At 45.1% G+C, this 16,303-nt stretch overlaps 2 protein-coding genes across 2 annotated transcripts in view; one reads left to right on the forward strand and one right to left on the reverse strand.

The window, feature by feature from the left end:
* rnf115a (ring finger protein 115a) overlaps positions 1–16,303 on the forward strand; it is a 45,475-nt gene that overhangs the window by 28,172 nt on the left and 1,000 nt on the right. The gene's annotated exons all lie outside the window — the stretch shown is intronic.
* itga10 (integrin, alpha 10) overlaps positions 1,971–16,303 on the reverse strand; it is an 86,765-nt gene continuing 72,432 nt past the window's right edge. The window contains exons 20-30 of the mRNA XM_041179722.1: positions 16,131–16,272; positions 14,585–14,677; positions 13,764–13,840; positions 11,334–11,423; positions 9,775–9,862; positions 8,391–8,504; positions 7,648–7,755; positions 5,899–6,012; positions 5,068–5,163; positions 4,289–4,402; positions 1,971–3,193 (exon numbers count right to left, since the gene is read on the reverse strand). Coding sequence (XP_041035656.1) covers positions 3,122–3,193; positions 4,289–4,402; positions 5,068–5,163; positions 5,899–6,012; positions 7,648–7,755; positions 8,391–8,504; positions 9,775–9,862; positions 11,334–11,423; positions 13,764–13,840; positions 14,585–14,677; positions 16,131–16,272 — 1,108 coding nt within the window. The 3' untranslated portion in view covers positions 1,971–3,121. The remainder of the gene's footprint in view (positions 3,194–4,288; positions 4,403–5,067; positions 5,164–5,898; positions 6,013–7,647; positions 7,756–8,390; positions 8,505–9,774; positions 9,863–11,333; positions 11,424–13,763; positions 13,841–14,584; positions 14,678–16,130; positions 16,273–16,303) is intronic.

A 16,303-nucleotide genomic window follows, 5' to 3' on the forward strand; every position in this document is an offset into this window, starting at 1 on the left:
AGACTGGCCACCTTGAACTACTGCATTCTGTGTGGTGACTGTGTTCCTATGTGCTATTAGGATTGGAGATGCAGGATTTAGAGCCAGTGACAATGAACATATGCCAAGTTGTGATGGTGCATGACCTGGAGGTGATGGTGTTCCCATCCATCTCCTGTCCTTGCCCTTCCAGGTGATGGAAGTTGCATGTCTGAGAGTTGCTGCATCCTGTAGATAAGACATGGTGCACAGTGATGGAGGGAGTGAATGACTAAGGTGGTGGATGGGCTGCCAAAAACAGTGGGCTGTTTTATCCTGGATGGCATCAAGCTTCTTGAGTATTGTTACGGCTGCCCTCATCCAGGGAAATAGAGACTATTCCATCACTCCTGACTTGTGCTGTGTAGATGCTAGAAAGGCTTCAAGACAGCCAGGTGGTGAGTAACTTGCCACAGCATTCCCAGCCAGTTTCTGCTTAATGGTGATCCCCTACGATGTTGATGGTGGGGGGAATTTAGTGATGGTAATGTCAAGGGGAGATGGTTAGATATTCTCTTGTTGGAGATGGTCCTTGCTTGGCACTTGTGTGGTGTGAATGTTACTTGCCATTTATCAGCCTAAGCCTGAATGTTGTCCAGATTCCATTGCATGGGGGTACGGACTATTTCAGTATCCGAGGATTTACAAATGGTGCTGAACGTTGTGCAATCATTCGTGAACATCCCTATCTCTGACTTTATGCAGGGAAGGTCATTGCTGAAGCAGCTGAAGGTGGTTGAGCCGAGGACAGTACCCTGAGGAACTCCATTTGGGATGGCCTGGAGTTGGCAGCAACCACAGCCCTCTTCCTTTGTGTCTTTCTCAAAGGCAGGTAGGGATGGGCAATAAATGCTGGCCTAGCCAACAACATACACATCCCATAAATGAGTTAAAACAAGGTATGACTCCACAAAAAGCCAATAACTTTTTTAAAAAGAAAACATAACTAGCAACTGCCCAGTCCCATGCTGGTCTGCAAACTAACATTTCCACAGTGGTCACAAGAGAATTCCATTAAGCAAAGCACCATTACTTGGTGAGCTCTCACAAGGTGGAACCTGGAAAATCACCTCACCCCCGGAAGATCATCCCCCAGCGACCGTTGTTAAAACAGATCAAACATTAGAGTAAAGCTCCCATCAAACACTCCTAGGGCAGGTACAACACTGGTTAGATGCAGAATAAAGCTCCCTCTGCCCTGTTTTTTGCAGTAGATAACATGCCAGCTAGGTACTAATAGCTGGGATTTTCATAAGTAACTTCCACTCTTCCCAAACTAATCCAAGAGTGTCCTAAACGGTAAAGTTGTCAACCAATATAGATCCTGCTTTTTACCTGTGTCTTCTCTTCATGCTGTTGTTTCCCTTGCTGCCTATCCAACTGTGCTAGAGTGGCTCTGACATAGTTATCTTTTTCTGCCAAGTGTTCAGTCTTGCTGCCCTTCCTACCCTGTCCAAGTAGTGCAGTCATGAACAGAAACTATCCCAGTGAAGGAAGTTGATGTTTCACCACAGCATTTTGCTGTCACCTTCACTGCTGCTAATGTTGGTGCGTAAGATGTCATCCTGTCAACATACATAGGGAAAGTGGAAATGAAAATATACCTCAATACAGACAGAATGTCCTTGATATGGCTGAGCCTGGGAGCAGCAATAATCTCATATCAGGAATTAATTTTTTCCCTTCACTGCCTGTTATCCATATGATTCCCAGCAGGAGTCAGTCAGCAATAATCAAGAGCAGGAGCCTAGGCTAATTTCTACCAGGTAGTGAAGCTAACTCAGCAGACATCTGGTCTATACAGCTCAGCTAATAGCCAGAATCACAAAGGTAATCAGAGAGTGGGAATATTGCTGCCCCCGTCTGTCTCATTCCTTAATCTAAAATACTACTGAATGTAAAAAGAGTAAATTCGAATTTTGTATGCACAATAATGAGACAAAAACTATAAATCAGGTTTTATTTCTTTAAATGTTTATTTCCAAAAAATGAAAGCTTTAAATAAAGTGCACGTAAATATTTGTTCCTTAGGCTGAGTGACTTCAGTGTCAGTGAGAAGCTGGAATTGGAGAGGGGTAAGCAAGATGGCTGATTGCCCTGGGGGGACCCAGGCAGCCCTTTCCCTCAGCTTTTACTTGGCTTCAAATCAAAATGAGAGATGATTTGGAGCAGTCCATTCTCACACACGAGCTGGGGGGGAAACAGTCTGAGTGATACAATCTGTCCTGATCCAGGTGTGACAGGTCTGCGTTCAAACCCAACCTCGACTAATCAACACTTGGACAAACACTGTGTACTCTCATCTCGTGAATGTTTGTCCCACAGATTTGAACTGCATGGGGCTGTTGCAAATCAAAGATTGTCATCACGTGGGTGAGCTGGATCTGAACACAGGTCCCAGGACTCCTTGGTCCTTTGACAGTTAACAGCATGGACTGGGGAAAGGACAAAAACAGTAGAATAAAGGTGAATGTACATTTTAGGGTTATCTGGTCCACACCAGTGTCTGGTGTCCAGTTGCTGGCAGTTATGTTCTTGCACATTTCCCCTGGTGTGTTTGATCTCTGACTCGCTCAGTTGGCAGCATAAAGGTGAGCACATATTTCACCGTCAACTCATTTAATTACAACCAAAGATATCATTTGGCATCATTTCCAGCACAAGCCACGCATCTCAAGGTGGCAACAGTGCAGAATAGGTAGTGGCTGTATGTAGTAAGCAGCCTCAGTGGGGTGGGGTTAGCAGGGTGTGACTGGCTGAAAGGGGCTGTGTTGCTTGACAATAGGAATGGACACCCCACATTGCTGAATCTACCTGACGCATTAACAGGAACAACCTTTGAACGATGCAATAAAATCCACCATACAGATTGTGTCTCGTAAGTCACAACCATTGGAACACACATAGTTTCCTGGCACCCCACCCTGGATTGGTCCCAAGAGTTTTGGACAAGGTGACATGGCCCCTTTGAAGGGTACTTGCAAATTGAAAAAAGCTTCAAGGAAGTGCACAGCGGTCAGTCTGTGTTCGATGGGACGGCGTGGGTATGTCAGAGATTCCTGACACTCAGCATACTGGGTGCTGCACTGGAGCAGCCTCAGCCTCACTCTCTCTTCTCATCATCCTCCTTGTTCTCACTTTCTTCCTCCTTCCGTTTCCTCTTAAAGAATCCACACTGTAGGGGAAACAGTTTTTTAATATTAATGCAGCAAGTATATTTTTCTCTTTGGCTTCTTCACTCATCCCATTCCTTGATCTTGCAGATAGGAGTATTATCACCATTTCAGAGTTAGGGAAATATATGCAGGCCAACAAGCCCGTTGCCTTTTGATAATATGACACAAGAGTTAATGTATTTAGCTACATAAAGCCTTGGGTCGGCAACACTTAAACCATTGCATCCTGTTTTGCCTCCCATACCTGATGTTACTGAGGTCCTGGAGAAGATACTGAAGAAGTGGCTAAACTGATGTACAAGTGCTGGTGAGCTGTTACCAGGAGTTACAGCTGGGTAGCAGAGGAGTGGACGATTAGAGAAGATAGTGATTGAAGTTTTTAAAAATGAAGAAGGTTAGACCTGTCACTTAAGATGGATGAAGATGGGACAAAATGGTGGCGTGCGTGTAAAGAGTAAGGTTAGATAAAGGACGGTGAGTGTGGATGCCCATGGTCATTGAGAATGGAGTCTGACAAGCCGTTGAGGTTCATTATTACCTTGTATCTGCAGTTGTGTAACTTTTTCGAGTACAAACACGTTTCCATCTGTTTCAGATGAAGTTACGTAGTTTCATAGTTTGCCATTGTGAGATTTGAACTGTTGATACTCTTTTTGAGTAAACCTGTTTCCATCTGTTTCAGATGAAGTTACATTGTTTCATAGTTTGCCATTGTGAGATTTGAACTGTTGATCTTGGGGTTACAAACCCAGTACCATAACCACTTGGCTATTTAGGCCAAGCCCGACAAGTTGTCGAGGGTGAACACATTTCCACTTAGAGTTAATTGTGTCTTAGCTGGCATGAGGAGGAATTATCACAGACCCCTGAGGATTACTTGATTGCCTCAGGGAACAGGATTGGAATTTCTCCTAATTCATATATTGGATTTTTAGGACAGCTCAGCCTTCTTAGCAAAATCCTGTCTCTGATCTCTCCCAGAACTCTCTGTACTTTGACATACCTTCAACAAGGATTACTTTCAGTCTCTTTTAATCTCAGATTTCAGTATTAACAATGGGCACTGAGCCTATAAAGAAACACCAGACATTTACCTTCCACAAAATAAAGACAATGAGAGCCAACAGCAGGAGACCCCCAAGCGTGCTTCCGATGATAATCCACAGAGAGACGGCAATCACCACTGGTTTGATCAGCTCTAAAGTCACCTGGACATGAAATTAGACACATCAGCAAGCAGGAGACCAGTCTAATTCTACAATCTCCTACTCGAACTCAGAGTGTTTGATGGGGACAGTGTAGAGGGAGCTTTACTCTGTATCTAACCCTGTGCTGTACCTTTCCTGGGAGTGTTTGATGGGGACGGTGTAGAGGGAGGTTTACTCTGTATATAACCCCATGCTGTACCTGCCCTGGGAGTGTTTGATGGGGACGGTGTAGAGGGAGGTTTACTCTGTATCTAACCCCGTGCTGTACCTGTCCTGGGAGTGTTTGATGGGGACAGTGTAGAGGGAGCTTTACTCTGTATCTAACCCCGTGCTGTACCTGTCCTGGGAGTGTTTGATGGGGACAGTGTAGAGGGAGATTTACTCTGTATCTAACCCCGTGCTGTACCTGTCCTGGGAGTGTTTGATGGGGACGGTGTAGAGGGAGCTTTACTCTGTATCTAACCCCGTGCTGTACCTGTCCTGGGTATCAGATGTGGGAATAGTGTGATTCCTACACTCTAGCGATCTGAACCTTGACATTTGACCTCCTGTCTGCCTGTACATTCAGAGTTCTTCACACTCTGGATTTTAACAAATAACTAGCTGTCAGAATATAATTCCCTTCCCTTTTATTCCAGTGCAAATTAACAGGAAGTGCTGCTTACCTCTCGATACCGAGCCGTCTCTGTAACGGTCAGGACCTGAGGCGTCCGCACATCCAGAGTGAAGGTGGTCACGATCTTCAGGGATTTGAACTTTGCCTGCAGAAATAGGGTTTGATAGTTTCAGCATATCCTTAAGCCAACTGACAGCCCACAGTCCCGAGCTGGATCAGGGCTCAGAACCTGCAAAAGGCTTGTTTAAAAACAGATCCAAAAACACAAGTGTTTAGGGCTCGTTGAAATGCAGAGGTTACAGCAAGCTTTCACTGGCAGCTGTGCAATCAAACACTATTGTTACAGAGGAAACTGGGCATAACCTGTCTGACCTACAACACATCTGTACAGGGGCAAAGCACAGAGACTCTGGCAATCAAGGACAAGCCTCCCATACAGTTTATGTTTGAAGATCAGCAGACTACTGGGCTGAGCGTTATGCTGCACCCACAGTCATCACTGAAATCTCTGTTTCCGGGCACAATAAGTCCTCACTCAGAAAACACAGTTTGATGGATTCCAGTGATATGTTAGATAAAGGAACTCACTCATTGTACCAAAACAAGTGCTGCTCCTGCTGGACCAAACTGAGCAATTGGGAGGGCTGGGGTTAGTGTGTGTGGAGGTTTGGGGTTGACTGGAGACTTATTACTTTCCAAGAATGCTACTGAACCCTGATATACTTGCCTGCTCTCCAAATCTAGAACTGACCCTGTGAAATATCACTGGCTGCAGGGTGAGAAAAGGTCAAGGGCTACACACAGTCCAACAATATCGCACCGAGGCATTGATTGACTCTGGCTGCCAAAGGGGGGAAGTTACAAATAACCTCAAACTCACCGTCCTGAAGAATTTGCCATACAGCATGTAGCCAACATGAAGTGCCATCTCCTCATTCCTGTCTAGTGTCTTCATGTGGCAGGTGAGTGTGTTGCACCAGGAGTTACTGCAGTCCTGTTAGAATGAACGCACGGAAAGAATCAATCTGACCTTCACTGATGATAATTAACTGCTTCCCCATTTCAGTGAACTTCCACCACAAACCATGACTAAAACAGACAACACTGGAAAAACTCAGCAGATCTGACAGATTCTGTGGAGAGAGAGAAACAGAGTTAACGTTTCAGAGTCCGTATGACCCTTCTGAAGAAGAGTCATACGGACTCGAAGCATTATCTCTGCTTCTCTCTCTGCAGAAGCTGTCAGACCTGCTGAGTTTTTCCAGCATTTTCTGTTTTTATTTCAGATCTCCAGCATCTGCAGTATTTTGCTTTTACCAACCCTGAGGAATTTGACCTCAGACATTCCACTCAGAATTGGAGCAACTCCAGGCTTCCTTCTCCCCTCCTGAAAGCTCTGAGATACCCATCAATAGCCAAAGGTCAATCTCAGATGCCTTCAGTTTAATACATGTCATCACAGTCAGGTTCAGTCCTGCCCATACTAAATACCTCACATGTAGCAATCAAGGGCAGGCCACTAGCTGATTTTCAGGTTACTGAATCCAATTGTTTTTCTATTATTGCTGCATTGACTGAGATCAGCAAACACAACACGGAGCAGGGATCACACCGGGACCTGTTGTCTGTACAGCTCAGCGGCATTTATAACAGAGTATTTACAGCTAGAGTAAGACACTGTAGTGCATGGCAAATTTTAGATACGTTAGGGGCTCATTAAATGGAAATCAGCAAGAACAGTCCCTCTCTCTATCTCACTCTCTGTCCATTACCCTCTTTCTATTTCTCTCCCTCTATCCATCACACTTTTTCTATCTCACTTTCTGTCTCCTGCCCTCTCTGTATCTCATGCTCTATCCATTACCCTCTCTCTATCTCACACACTATCCATTACCCTCTCTCTATCTCACTATCTGTCCATTGCTCTCTCTATCTCACTCCCTCTGTCCATTGCCCTCTTTCTATCTCACCATCTGTCCATTGCTCTCTCTATCTCACTCCCTCTGTCCATTACCCTCTCTCTATCTCACTATCTGTCCATTACCCTCTCTCTATCTCTCTCCCTCGATCCATTACACTTTTTCTATCTCACTTTCTGTCTCCTGCCCTCTTTGTATCTCACCCCCTCTGTCCATTACCCTCTCTATCTTACTCCCTCTGTCCATTCATTACCCCCTCTCTGCCTCATTCCGACTGCTCATTATTCTCTATCTCACATCTTGCATCCAGTATCCTCTCTGCCCATCACCCTCTATCTCACTGCCTCTATCCATGAATTACCGTCTCTCTATTTCACCCTCTCTCTTGAGAATGAACCAGCAAGTGGCATTCTTTGGGGCAATGCCTTACCAATCAGAGTCAAGCTGCCTGGTTTAAATGTTAAACCATGTTTGGCAGTTAACTGTCAGTCACCATCAACTAGTGCATTCTCCATGGCAACACATCTATCAGAATCCCCTTGCCAACCAATCCGCCCTCTCTTCTCATACAGTATAAATTTGTTGTCTCCCACGGATTTGTATTCTGATGAGTGCAAGATGAAAAGCTTTGGTAAAGATGTCTTTTCTTTCAGCAATACTCAATTTCTGTGCTACCCGTCGACTGACTGCTGATTATTTTGATTAATTACCAGGCGGTCCACATGTCGGAGATCTCTGGGAAGTAAGTGTGTGGCTATGTCTTGGTTTCCCCTCAGTGGATCTGTAGCATTATCCATGGAGCAATTTATCCCAGTGACCTGTGAAAAAACAGAGCTACTGAGAACAGGAGGAGACCACGTGCAGTGTAACCCACCAACTCCCACACAACCTTACCTGGGAAAAAAAAGCCAGGACCTAAAGTCATAAGCACAATGTGCTAAGAGGAACAATGACCTGCTAAAAACATTACCCATCTGCTGAAGGCACTGCCTGATCTCCTGCACCTCAGGAAGTGATCCTTTATCAAAGGTAGTGGACTATTTGAGGGTGCGTCACAGCTAATCTTGATCTTCACACAACATCTACTTTCTAAGTGGCATCAGTGTGCAGGAATTAAGTCCCCGCAGCACAGGCCAACTGAGGCAAATTGCAACAGCTCAACTGCTGCCCTCCCTGACACTAGTTAACTCAGTACAGAATAGGAATGTTGCATGGGACCTTCCCACTCTGTGTCTCAGTACCACACTGGATGCTGCACTCGTCCAACAGGCATCAGTGGGTGACTCACTTTTACTTCACATATATCATATTTCTCATTCCTCCCCCTCTAACTCTAACCTTCAAATCTGGCTACTTTTCTGTGAATAACGAACCAATGTGTCTACCATTTAACAGGCGGAGGAAGGTTATAGGGGAGCTCAGTGGTTGAACCTGGTTCTGGCCATGTACTTACCGGCTTGGTAAAGGCAGTGGTCACTGCAGAAATGTGATAGTATGCGCTGGTCATGGTCGGAATGTAGATCTTAGCTTCCAAATCCTCAGCAGGAAAACAGCCAAGGTTTTTGATCTAAAGACACAAATAAGATGTGATGAAGATTGCACACCCATTTGGCAATTCCAGACTGCCACAAACACCTTGCTATGTTTTTGGAGAGCCCCTTCAAACATCCTGGCACTGCAGCAGCAACTCACTAAGGGACTATTTCAAAGGAAGGAAAGCAAATTTAAGTTGTAGCTTTGTGTAACTCCCGCATTGTGCCAACTATGCTGCAGAGTGACACATGTTCCAATATCTACAGTTTTGCTTTCAGGTCTTCATCCAGGACCAACAACACCCAGGACAGGACTCGGGGGAAAGACATCCCTGGGCTCAGGAACCAATGAAAGAGAAACACAGCAAACACATAGTCACTGCAGTGACCATTATACTCCTCCCCACCAATACTCACAATGTTCTTCCCTCTTTTCCAGGCACCGACCTTTGCTGGGGTACAATCCCCCCCTTTCCTTTACCTTAATTGCTTCAGCTCCAAGTGTCAGCTAGCTATTTGCCCATAAGAATGGTGGATATCTGGAACTTTCAACCACACACATGGCCTCCTTTTGTGCTGCACTGACTCCATAAAAAGCCATCAGGTTAATTGAAAATTTCAAAACTGTGATTGATGGAGTTTTATTGGGCAAGGATGTTAAGGGATTCCAGAATCAAAGTGGGTAAAGTCAGATACAGAGCAACCATCGGTTAACTGAATGGTGGAACAAGTTCGAGGGGCTGAATGGTGTCCTGTTCCAATGTTCACAGAGGAACTGGATCATGATCAGCAGCAGCAATCCTAGCTGAGTTACCCTCCCTAATGTAGAAACTGTAAGGTCGACTGAAGTGTCCTCTGTCCTCAACTGGTACCTGGCTGGGGTGACTGACAGAGCACAAACCAGGACATTCCTAGAGGACAAGGCTCAGCACCAGACAGGGTGAGCATTTACCCAGCTCAGCTAAGGATTAGGGATCTGCGTAGCTTTGGTTGTCCACACACACACACACATAGAGCAATCACATTGGTGGTTACAGCGATGGATGGTGGGTACTGGTCTCCGATTCCCAGAGTGTTGACAGATGGGGAAGAGAGAAGGCAAGGCTGGGGGTACAGGGGGGAACCCAAGCCCTCTCACTCCTCTGCCTGCAGCATACCTTGGTGTCAGGGAACGTTACCACACACACATATTCAGTCACCGATAACAGAAGCAACTTGAAACGCCACAAAGGTTAGTTTAACCATCACCATTCACAAAGGCCAAGGGTTCAGGCAGTAATTGCTTCACTCTCTGGCCATCTCTACCTTAAAGATGTACTTGAACTCGGGATGAATTTCTTCAAGCACTGACTCGGTCACTGGCTGCACTTCATAGCGTTGGAGACTGGATTCACTGCCAGGAAAAAGCAACTCGTTTTAACAATGGCATTGGCACAGCCATCTTTGTAATATCAGTAATTATATTCTTAGGAACAATGGCACAAGTAAAACATCTTAAATTTTCTGCTCCTGAACTCATGCACAGCCGGATTAGAATTACACTGAAACAGGCCATGCAGCCTGACTGGTCCATTTTGATTTTTATCCTCCACACAAGCAGCATCTGAATCCCTCTCCTGTTCCCATATCCCTTTATCCCCCTTTCCTTCAAGCCCATATCTAATCTATTCTTAAATGCTGACGGAGCCCCTTCAGTCACTAAGCTGATGGTGTGTTACACAGATTCAATCTTCTGTGTGAAAGGTTTTCCCTGCTCTCTCCTAAATCTCCAATTTAATCTTACATCCCTTCACTAACCTCTATCTATCTACTCTGTCCCTTCCCTTCATAATATTAAACAATTTTATCAAATCTCCCAGTAACATCCTCTCTTCTAATGAAAGGCCCTAATTTTGCAAATCTTTCTTCCCATTTGTATCTTTCCATAGCAGGCAGCCTGCTCGTGAAGCTGTGCGGATTTGAATGCAGAATAAATTTCCCATTACACTGAGCCAACTACACTGTGCACACCTCCCAGCCCCAGTAGAGCCTCCCTTTGCTGCATCAGCTGCTTTTATTTTTCTCTCACACAGCCGCTATGCTGGGGCCTCTGTGACTGAGAGTCTGCTGTGTGATGTGAGTCGTCACTGAGCTGGGTCAGCCTCAGGCTCTTTTCACGCGGGACCTGTACAAACTGCAGAGGGCAGAGAATTTCATCACATCCATTAAAGCAGGAATTCAAACCAGGAATGAAGAAACGCAGTGATAACTGATTATCCTCCAGCATAAACAAAAAGCAAAATACTGCCCGAAAAACAGAAAAACTCAGCAGGCCTGACAGCATCTGTGGAATGAAAAAGCAGAGTTAATGCTTCGAGTCTGTATGACACTTCTTCAGAGCTGCGTGCTGTATTTTAAGTATTGTATTGTAGTTAAGCAAAATACTGCATTGGTTGGAAATCTGAAAATACTGGAAAGCCTCAGCAGCTACTGTGGAGAGAACAAACGAGATGATTCCAGTCTGAAGCTTTCTTCAGGGCTGTCAGATATTATAGATCAACAATGTTTACAAAGGAACAGAACAAAGAGGCAACACAAGCCCACACACATCAACAGAAATAGAACGGCATACAAAGTGGAGATGGTCACCATCAAAGCTGGTTTCACCTCATTTTTAATTCAAACATAAAATGCTGGAAGTACACATCAGATCAGACCAGTGAGGCAGCTGAAAGTTTCTCGAGTTCTGATATTGGTGTCCTACATGTTCTGAACTTCCAGTTTTGCCTGTTTTTGTTTGTAATTTTCAGGATTTGAAATCTGTTTAACAGTCGTGTGATACTGATGTACCAGCATGATGAGACTGCAGAATTGGTACCACTTACCTGGTGAGGAGAAGATCTGACTCGTACCGGACTGCAGCCCAGATGTAGACTGTGTTATCATGAAGGGTTTCATTCATCTCAGTGCTGTCACTGCAAAAGGGAAAAGATTTCAATAACATTGGAGGCACTGAACCTCACCGAGGACAGCCACACCTCCAGATCAAACCCAATGTATGGCCCCTTCCCCTCGTACCCTGCAATGCCCCTCAAAGCAAGCAAGTGAGAGGGTGGGCAAAATGTGATGACCAAGAGCTTCCATCAAAAGGACAGAAGGTAATGAGCAAAGAAGGAAGTCACACTGACTCAGTCAACATCTCCTTGCAGTCAGATTGAAGAAAAGATATTCTTGCATTGGAGGTGGTACAGCAAAGCTTCACCAAATTGGACCCTGGGATATATGACGACAGGCTGGGCCTATATTCTCTGGAGCTTAGAAGAATGAGAGGTGATCTCATTGAAACCTCCAAGACTGTGAAGGATCTGGATAGGGTAAGATCAGAGAGCTTGTTTCTGCTGCTTGGGGAATCACAGGGGCACCATCTCAGGATAAGGAGCCCATCACTTAGGACTGAGATGAGGAGAAATTTCTTCACTCAGAGGGTTGGTGAATCTTTGGAATTCTCTACCCCAGAGAGTTGTCGATGCTCCATCATTAAATATATTTCAGGCTGGGGATAGACAGGCTTTTGGTCTCTCAGGGGATTAAGGTATATGGGGAGCGAGCGGGTAAATGGAGTTGATGCCCAAGATTGACCATGATTGTATTGAATGGCGGAGAAGGCTCGACAGGCCATAAGGTCTACTCCTGCTCCTATTTCTTGTGTTCTTGTGACAGCCTCAAGCAATTGCTGTAGGAGAGGAAGAAAGAAAAGAGGGAATGGAACAAAGTAACAATACAGATAACCAATCCATGACCCTCAAAGAAACCTGTGTGAAGTTGTTGATCAAAAAGCTGAGCCATAATTCAGCATAGCTGCTTTCAGAACTCAATCAGCAACAGAAAGGTGCATTTATATTGTGCCTTTAACACAGTAAAACCTCACGAGGTACTTCAGAGGAACATAATCTGACAAAGGATTTGGCACCAAGCCCCCCATTCATACTCCTGACCAAAAGCATGGTCAATGAGGTAGGTTTTAAGGAAAATCTTAAGGGAGTAGAGGGGCAGAGGAATTTAGGGATGGAGTTTAGGTCCTTGGCAGCTGGAGTTGGTAAAGAACGGGCTGTGACCCCACATGTTTTGATACTGTGGGGTGGTGTGGTGGAGCAGTGGAAACCATCTGATAATCATATTGGGGGGGCCTGAAATATTTTTTGTTTGCTCTGGGCCATCATGAATGATCTTATTTCGATATTCTCAAGCGAATGGTTTACATATATATATAATTAATAGATGCAACACAATAAACATGGTCCTAATGGGATGGCCAATGTTTCCCTTTGGAACCTGAAAGATATTGTACGCTGGATTGGATCAACTCGAAAGTAAGCTTATGTCTATGCTGCTTTTGTACTTGTAAATATAAATTTAAAATCTTATTGGTCTCTGAAGGGGTGAAAGAAATGACCATTTTAACCAATTAAACATACTTTGTGCAGTTGACACAACTGACAATAGTGAAGTGATTAAAATCAGGGATTTGGAAGAGGGGGCAGAGTTGGAGAAGGGCAGAGATATCCGAGAGTTGTGGAGGTTACAGAAATGGGAAAAGAAAGACTTGCATTTCTATAGTGTCTTTTACACCACCGGACATTCCAAAGGACTTTGCTGCCAATGAAATACTTTGGAAGTGTAATCATTGTTGAAATTTAGGAAACCTGCTGGGATTTTGTGGAAGCTTCCACAAACAGCGATGTGTTAAGACAATGTGTTTTTCTGATGTTCAGTGAGCGTTAACTATTGGTCCCAGATCTTTGAAATAGTGTCATGGAATCTTTTGTGTTCACCAGAGAGGGCAGATGGGGTCTCAGTTTAACATCACATCCGAAAGACAGTGCAGATTGCCCTCAGTACTGCAATGGAGTGTCAGCCTACATCCTTGTGCTTAAGTCCTGAACAGGCGTTTGAACCCACAACCTTGTGACCCAAGAGGCGAGAGTGTGACCCACTGAACCACGTCTGGCAACTCCATGGAAGGCCGAGGCTATGGAAGGATGTGAAATTTAAAATGGGGGTGATGTTGGGCAGGGGACCCCAAACAGCGAGCACAGGGCTGATGAATGAACAGGACTTGTTGCGAATTAGGATACAGGAAGCAGAGCTTTGGGTGAGCTCAATGCCTTGTGTATGCATCCCACCTTCAGGTGCTGCCTCGAGACCATCTAATCCTGCTTCCCTCACAAGTCTCAACCTGCAGAAGTAGACCCGAAGCTTATGTGAGAGATAGTGGAGGAAAGTAATGAAGTGAGATGGGCTCTGTGCTCTCTGACCTGGTAACATTGAGGTATAGCTCCACTTCATCCAAGAGGAGTGAACAATGGAACTCAAACTCCACCCGAAAGGACACCTGTGGGGAAAATAAAACAATTCATTTCATAGGTCAGACAGGAAACGCTGTTCTCTACATGAAACTGCATCTTCAAAATTGAAAACTCAAAGAAACACAAGCATTTCTCTTCTCACTGCAGTTACCATCATTTCCTTATCAATATCTTTAGTTGCTTCTAATCCTGGCCTAAGGGGGCTTGGTCTCTTGCTGGACTGCAGTTCCTAGATTCCAATGGAATTCAGGTACCCTGTTTTAGTAAACATCCTTCTTGCATGAGCCTAATAAATATTACACACAGGCTAGTCAACTGTGGCAGGCAGCACAGTTGAATGCAACCCTTTTCTCATCACATCCCACATGAATGTACGTTCCAGCGGGGGTCACTCGACATTGATCACGGATGGGAATGCTGGCTGAGTTTTTGCCCTTGGATCAAGGCAGGTCATTTGGTCAGTAGCATCCTCTCTGAGATTGGGCCTAATCAGGAGGATTCAAACTAGGATCACTGACTGCACTGGATTTAAGACACTTACTGACTATAGTGAACATATGGAGAATGTGCCAAACTGAACTCTAGGTAGCAATCATTTGCCAGCAAGCAGAGGAAACAGACCAGCACTGAGTTCCAGCTCAGTCAATGCCTCAGAACTAACAGTCTGCAATGGAGACCAAGAGGAACATGGAACAGCAAGGGGGGAACGTTAACTCTTCTCCAGATATCCTGACAAGCACAGCTTGTGTTGTCTGTCCTGAAGAACATACCTGCATCAATGATCTGAAGACTGGGAAACTCACGTTGCAGATTCTGTGGTGTGCTGAATACACCAGACATTCAACCTTATTTTGTGTGTCACCCTGAGAAAAGTAAAAATCATAAAATTAACATACCACACAGGATAGGGCTCCAGCAAACACTTCCATGACAGGCTAGAAACAGAGTAAGGCTCAACATTGTCCCCACCAAACACTCCCAGGACAGGTACAGCTCGGGGTTAGATACAGAGTCCCCATCATACACTCCCAGGACAGGTACAGCACGGGGTTAGATACAGAGTAAAGCTCCCTCTACACTGTCCCCATCAAACACTCCCAGGACAGGTACAGCACGGGGTTAGATACAGAGTAAAGCTGCCTCTATACTGTTCCCATCAAACACTCCCAGGACATGTACAGCACGGGGTTAGATACAGAGTAAAGCTCCCTCTACACTGTCCCCATCAAACACTCCCAGGACAGGTACAGCACGGGGTTAGATACAGAGTAAAGCTCCCTCTACACTGTCCCAAACATTCTCAGATCAGAATGTGTTGTGAGGTGTCAGTAGGCTTGTTACAAAGGGATTGCAGATGTCACATCCTAAGAAGTATGGGTGGCGGGGTGGAATAGGGTGAAGATTGACGATGGTGAAATTATCTTGCTTTAACATTGCAGTGTGGCTGAGAATGGAACAGGACGGAGACTGTATGTTGGCTTATCCTACATCCACTGAGGGGGTTCAAAAATCAGGAGTAAGGTTACAGTTTTTGTCTGGAGCCAAATAAGGTGCTTTTGGTTTTCCTGGTGTTGAATTCAATAAAACTCTGTCTTATCCATGAGTTGATGTCAGATAGGCAGTCTAACATGACAAGGGTTTTGGTGGAATCAGGATGTAGGTAGAGAAGCAGAGCTGGCCACCAGTAGCGTTTAGGTAGCAGCTGATCCTATGGCATTTATTTTCAAAGCGTACTGCACTTGCTTGCGTGCAAGGAAATAGTCACTGCTGGAGAGATGCTGGCTGCAGTGGGACAGGTAGAAGTGGAAGCAGTTGATGATGATCCCTGAAGGTGGAACACAAACAGGGGACATTAGAGGAGGATGTTGTGTTGAGTGCTGTGCACAGTTTAAGGCTGCCAAGAAGGATGAGGATAAACTGTGCACCTTAGATTCAAGGCTTAAGCAGTAAGAATGGCTCTTTCCATACCTTCCGGGTCATGGATTTGAAACAAAATAAACATGATAGGAAATATCTTAAATCAAGGGTTGCCTAGGCTCTGTGCACTGTCTACTGGAGGTTTTAGAGCTGCATGTGGCCCAATGGCTGAGAATTGGACTCCCCTTCAATAAGAGTAAGTAAGCTCTCCACTAGTGGGGTATGGTTGTGTAAATGTCCTGTAGATGACAGCACATGCCTGACTAATCTGCTAAATTCACAGCTAATGATGCACATGACATCAAACCCCACCACCCACCCACCCCCATCCCCCCCCCCGCCCCCCCCGCCCCTGCCAAAAAGGGAGTCAGAGCAAGAAAATAAAGTCCTTTTTTTCACCTTCACAAGGAGACTGCTGAAGAGCAGGTTTTTGGAAAAGGTGATGTTGAGGCTGGTATTATAGGCATTTTCCCTCCTGTTTTCCAGCTTCACTATCGCTGACACTCGCTGCCGACTGTTCCTCACAATGTAAGGACTCTGTCTGAAATAATGATCACAATTCATTAAAAATG

The sequence above is a fragment of the Carcharodon carcharias genome, chromosome 36 (genome assembly GCF_017639515.1).
Source record: "Carcharodon carcharias isolate sCarCar2 chromosome 36, sCarCar2.pri, whole genome shotgun sequence".
Taxonomy (NCBI): Eukaryota; Metazoa; Chordata; class Chondrichthyes; order Lamniformes; family Lamnidae; genus Carcharodon; species Carcharodon carcharias.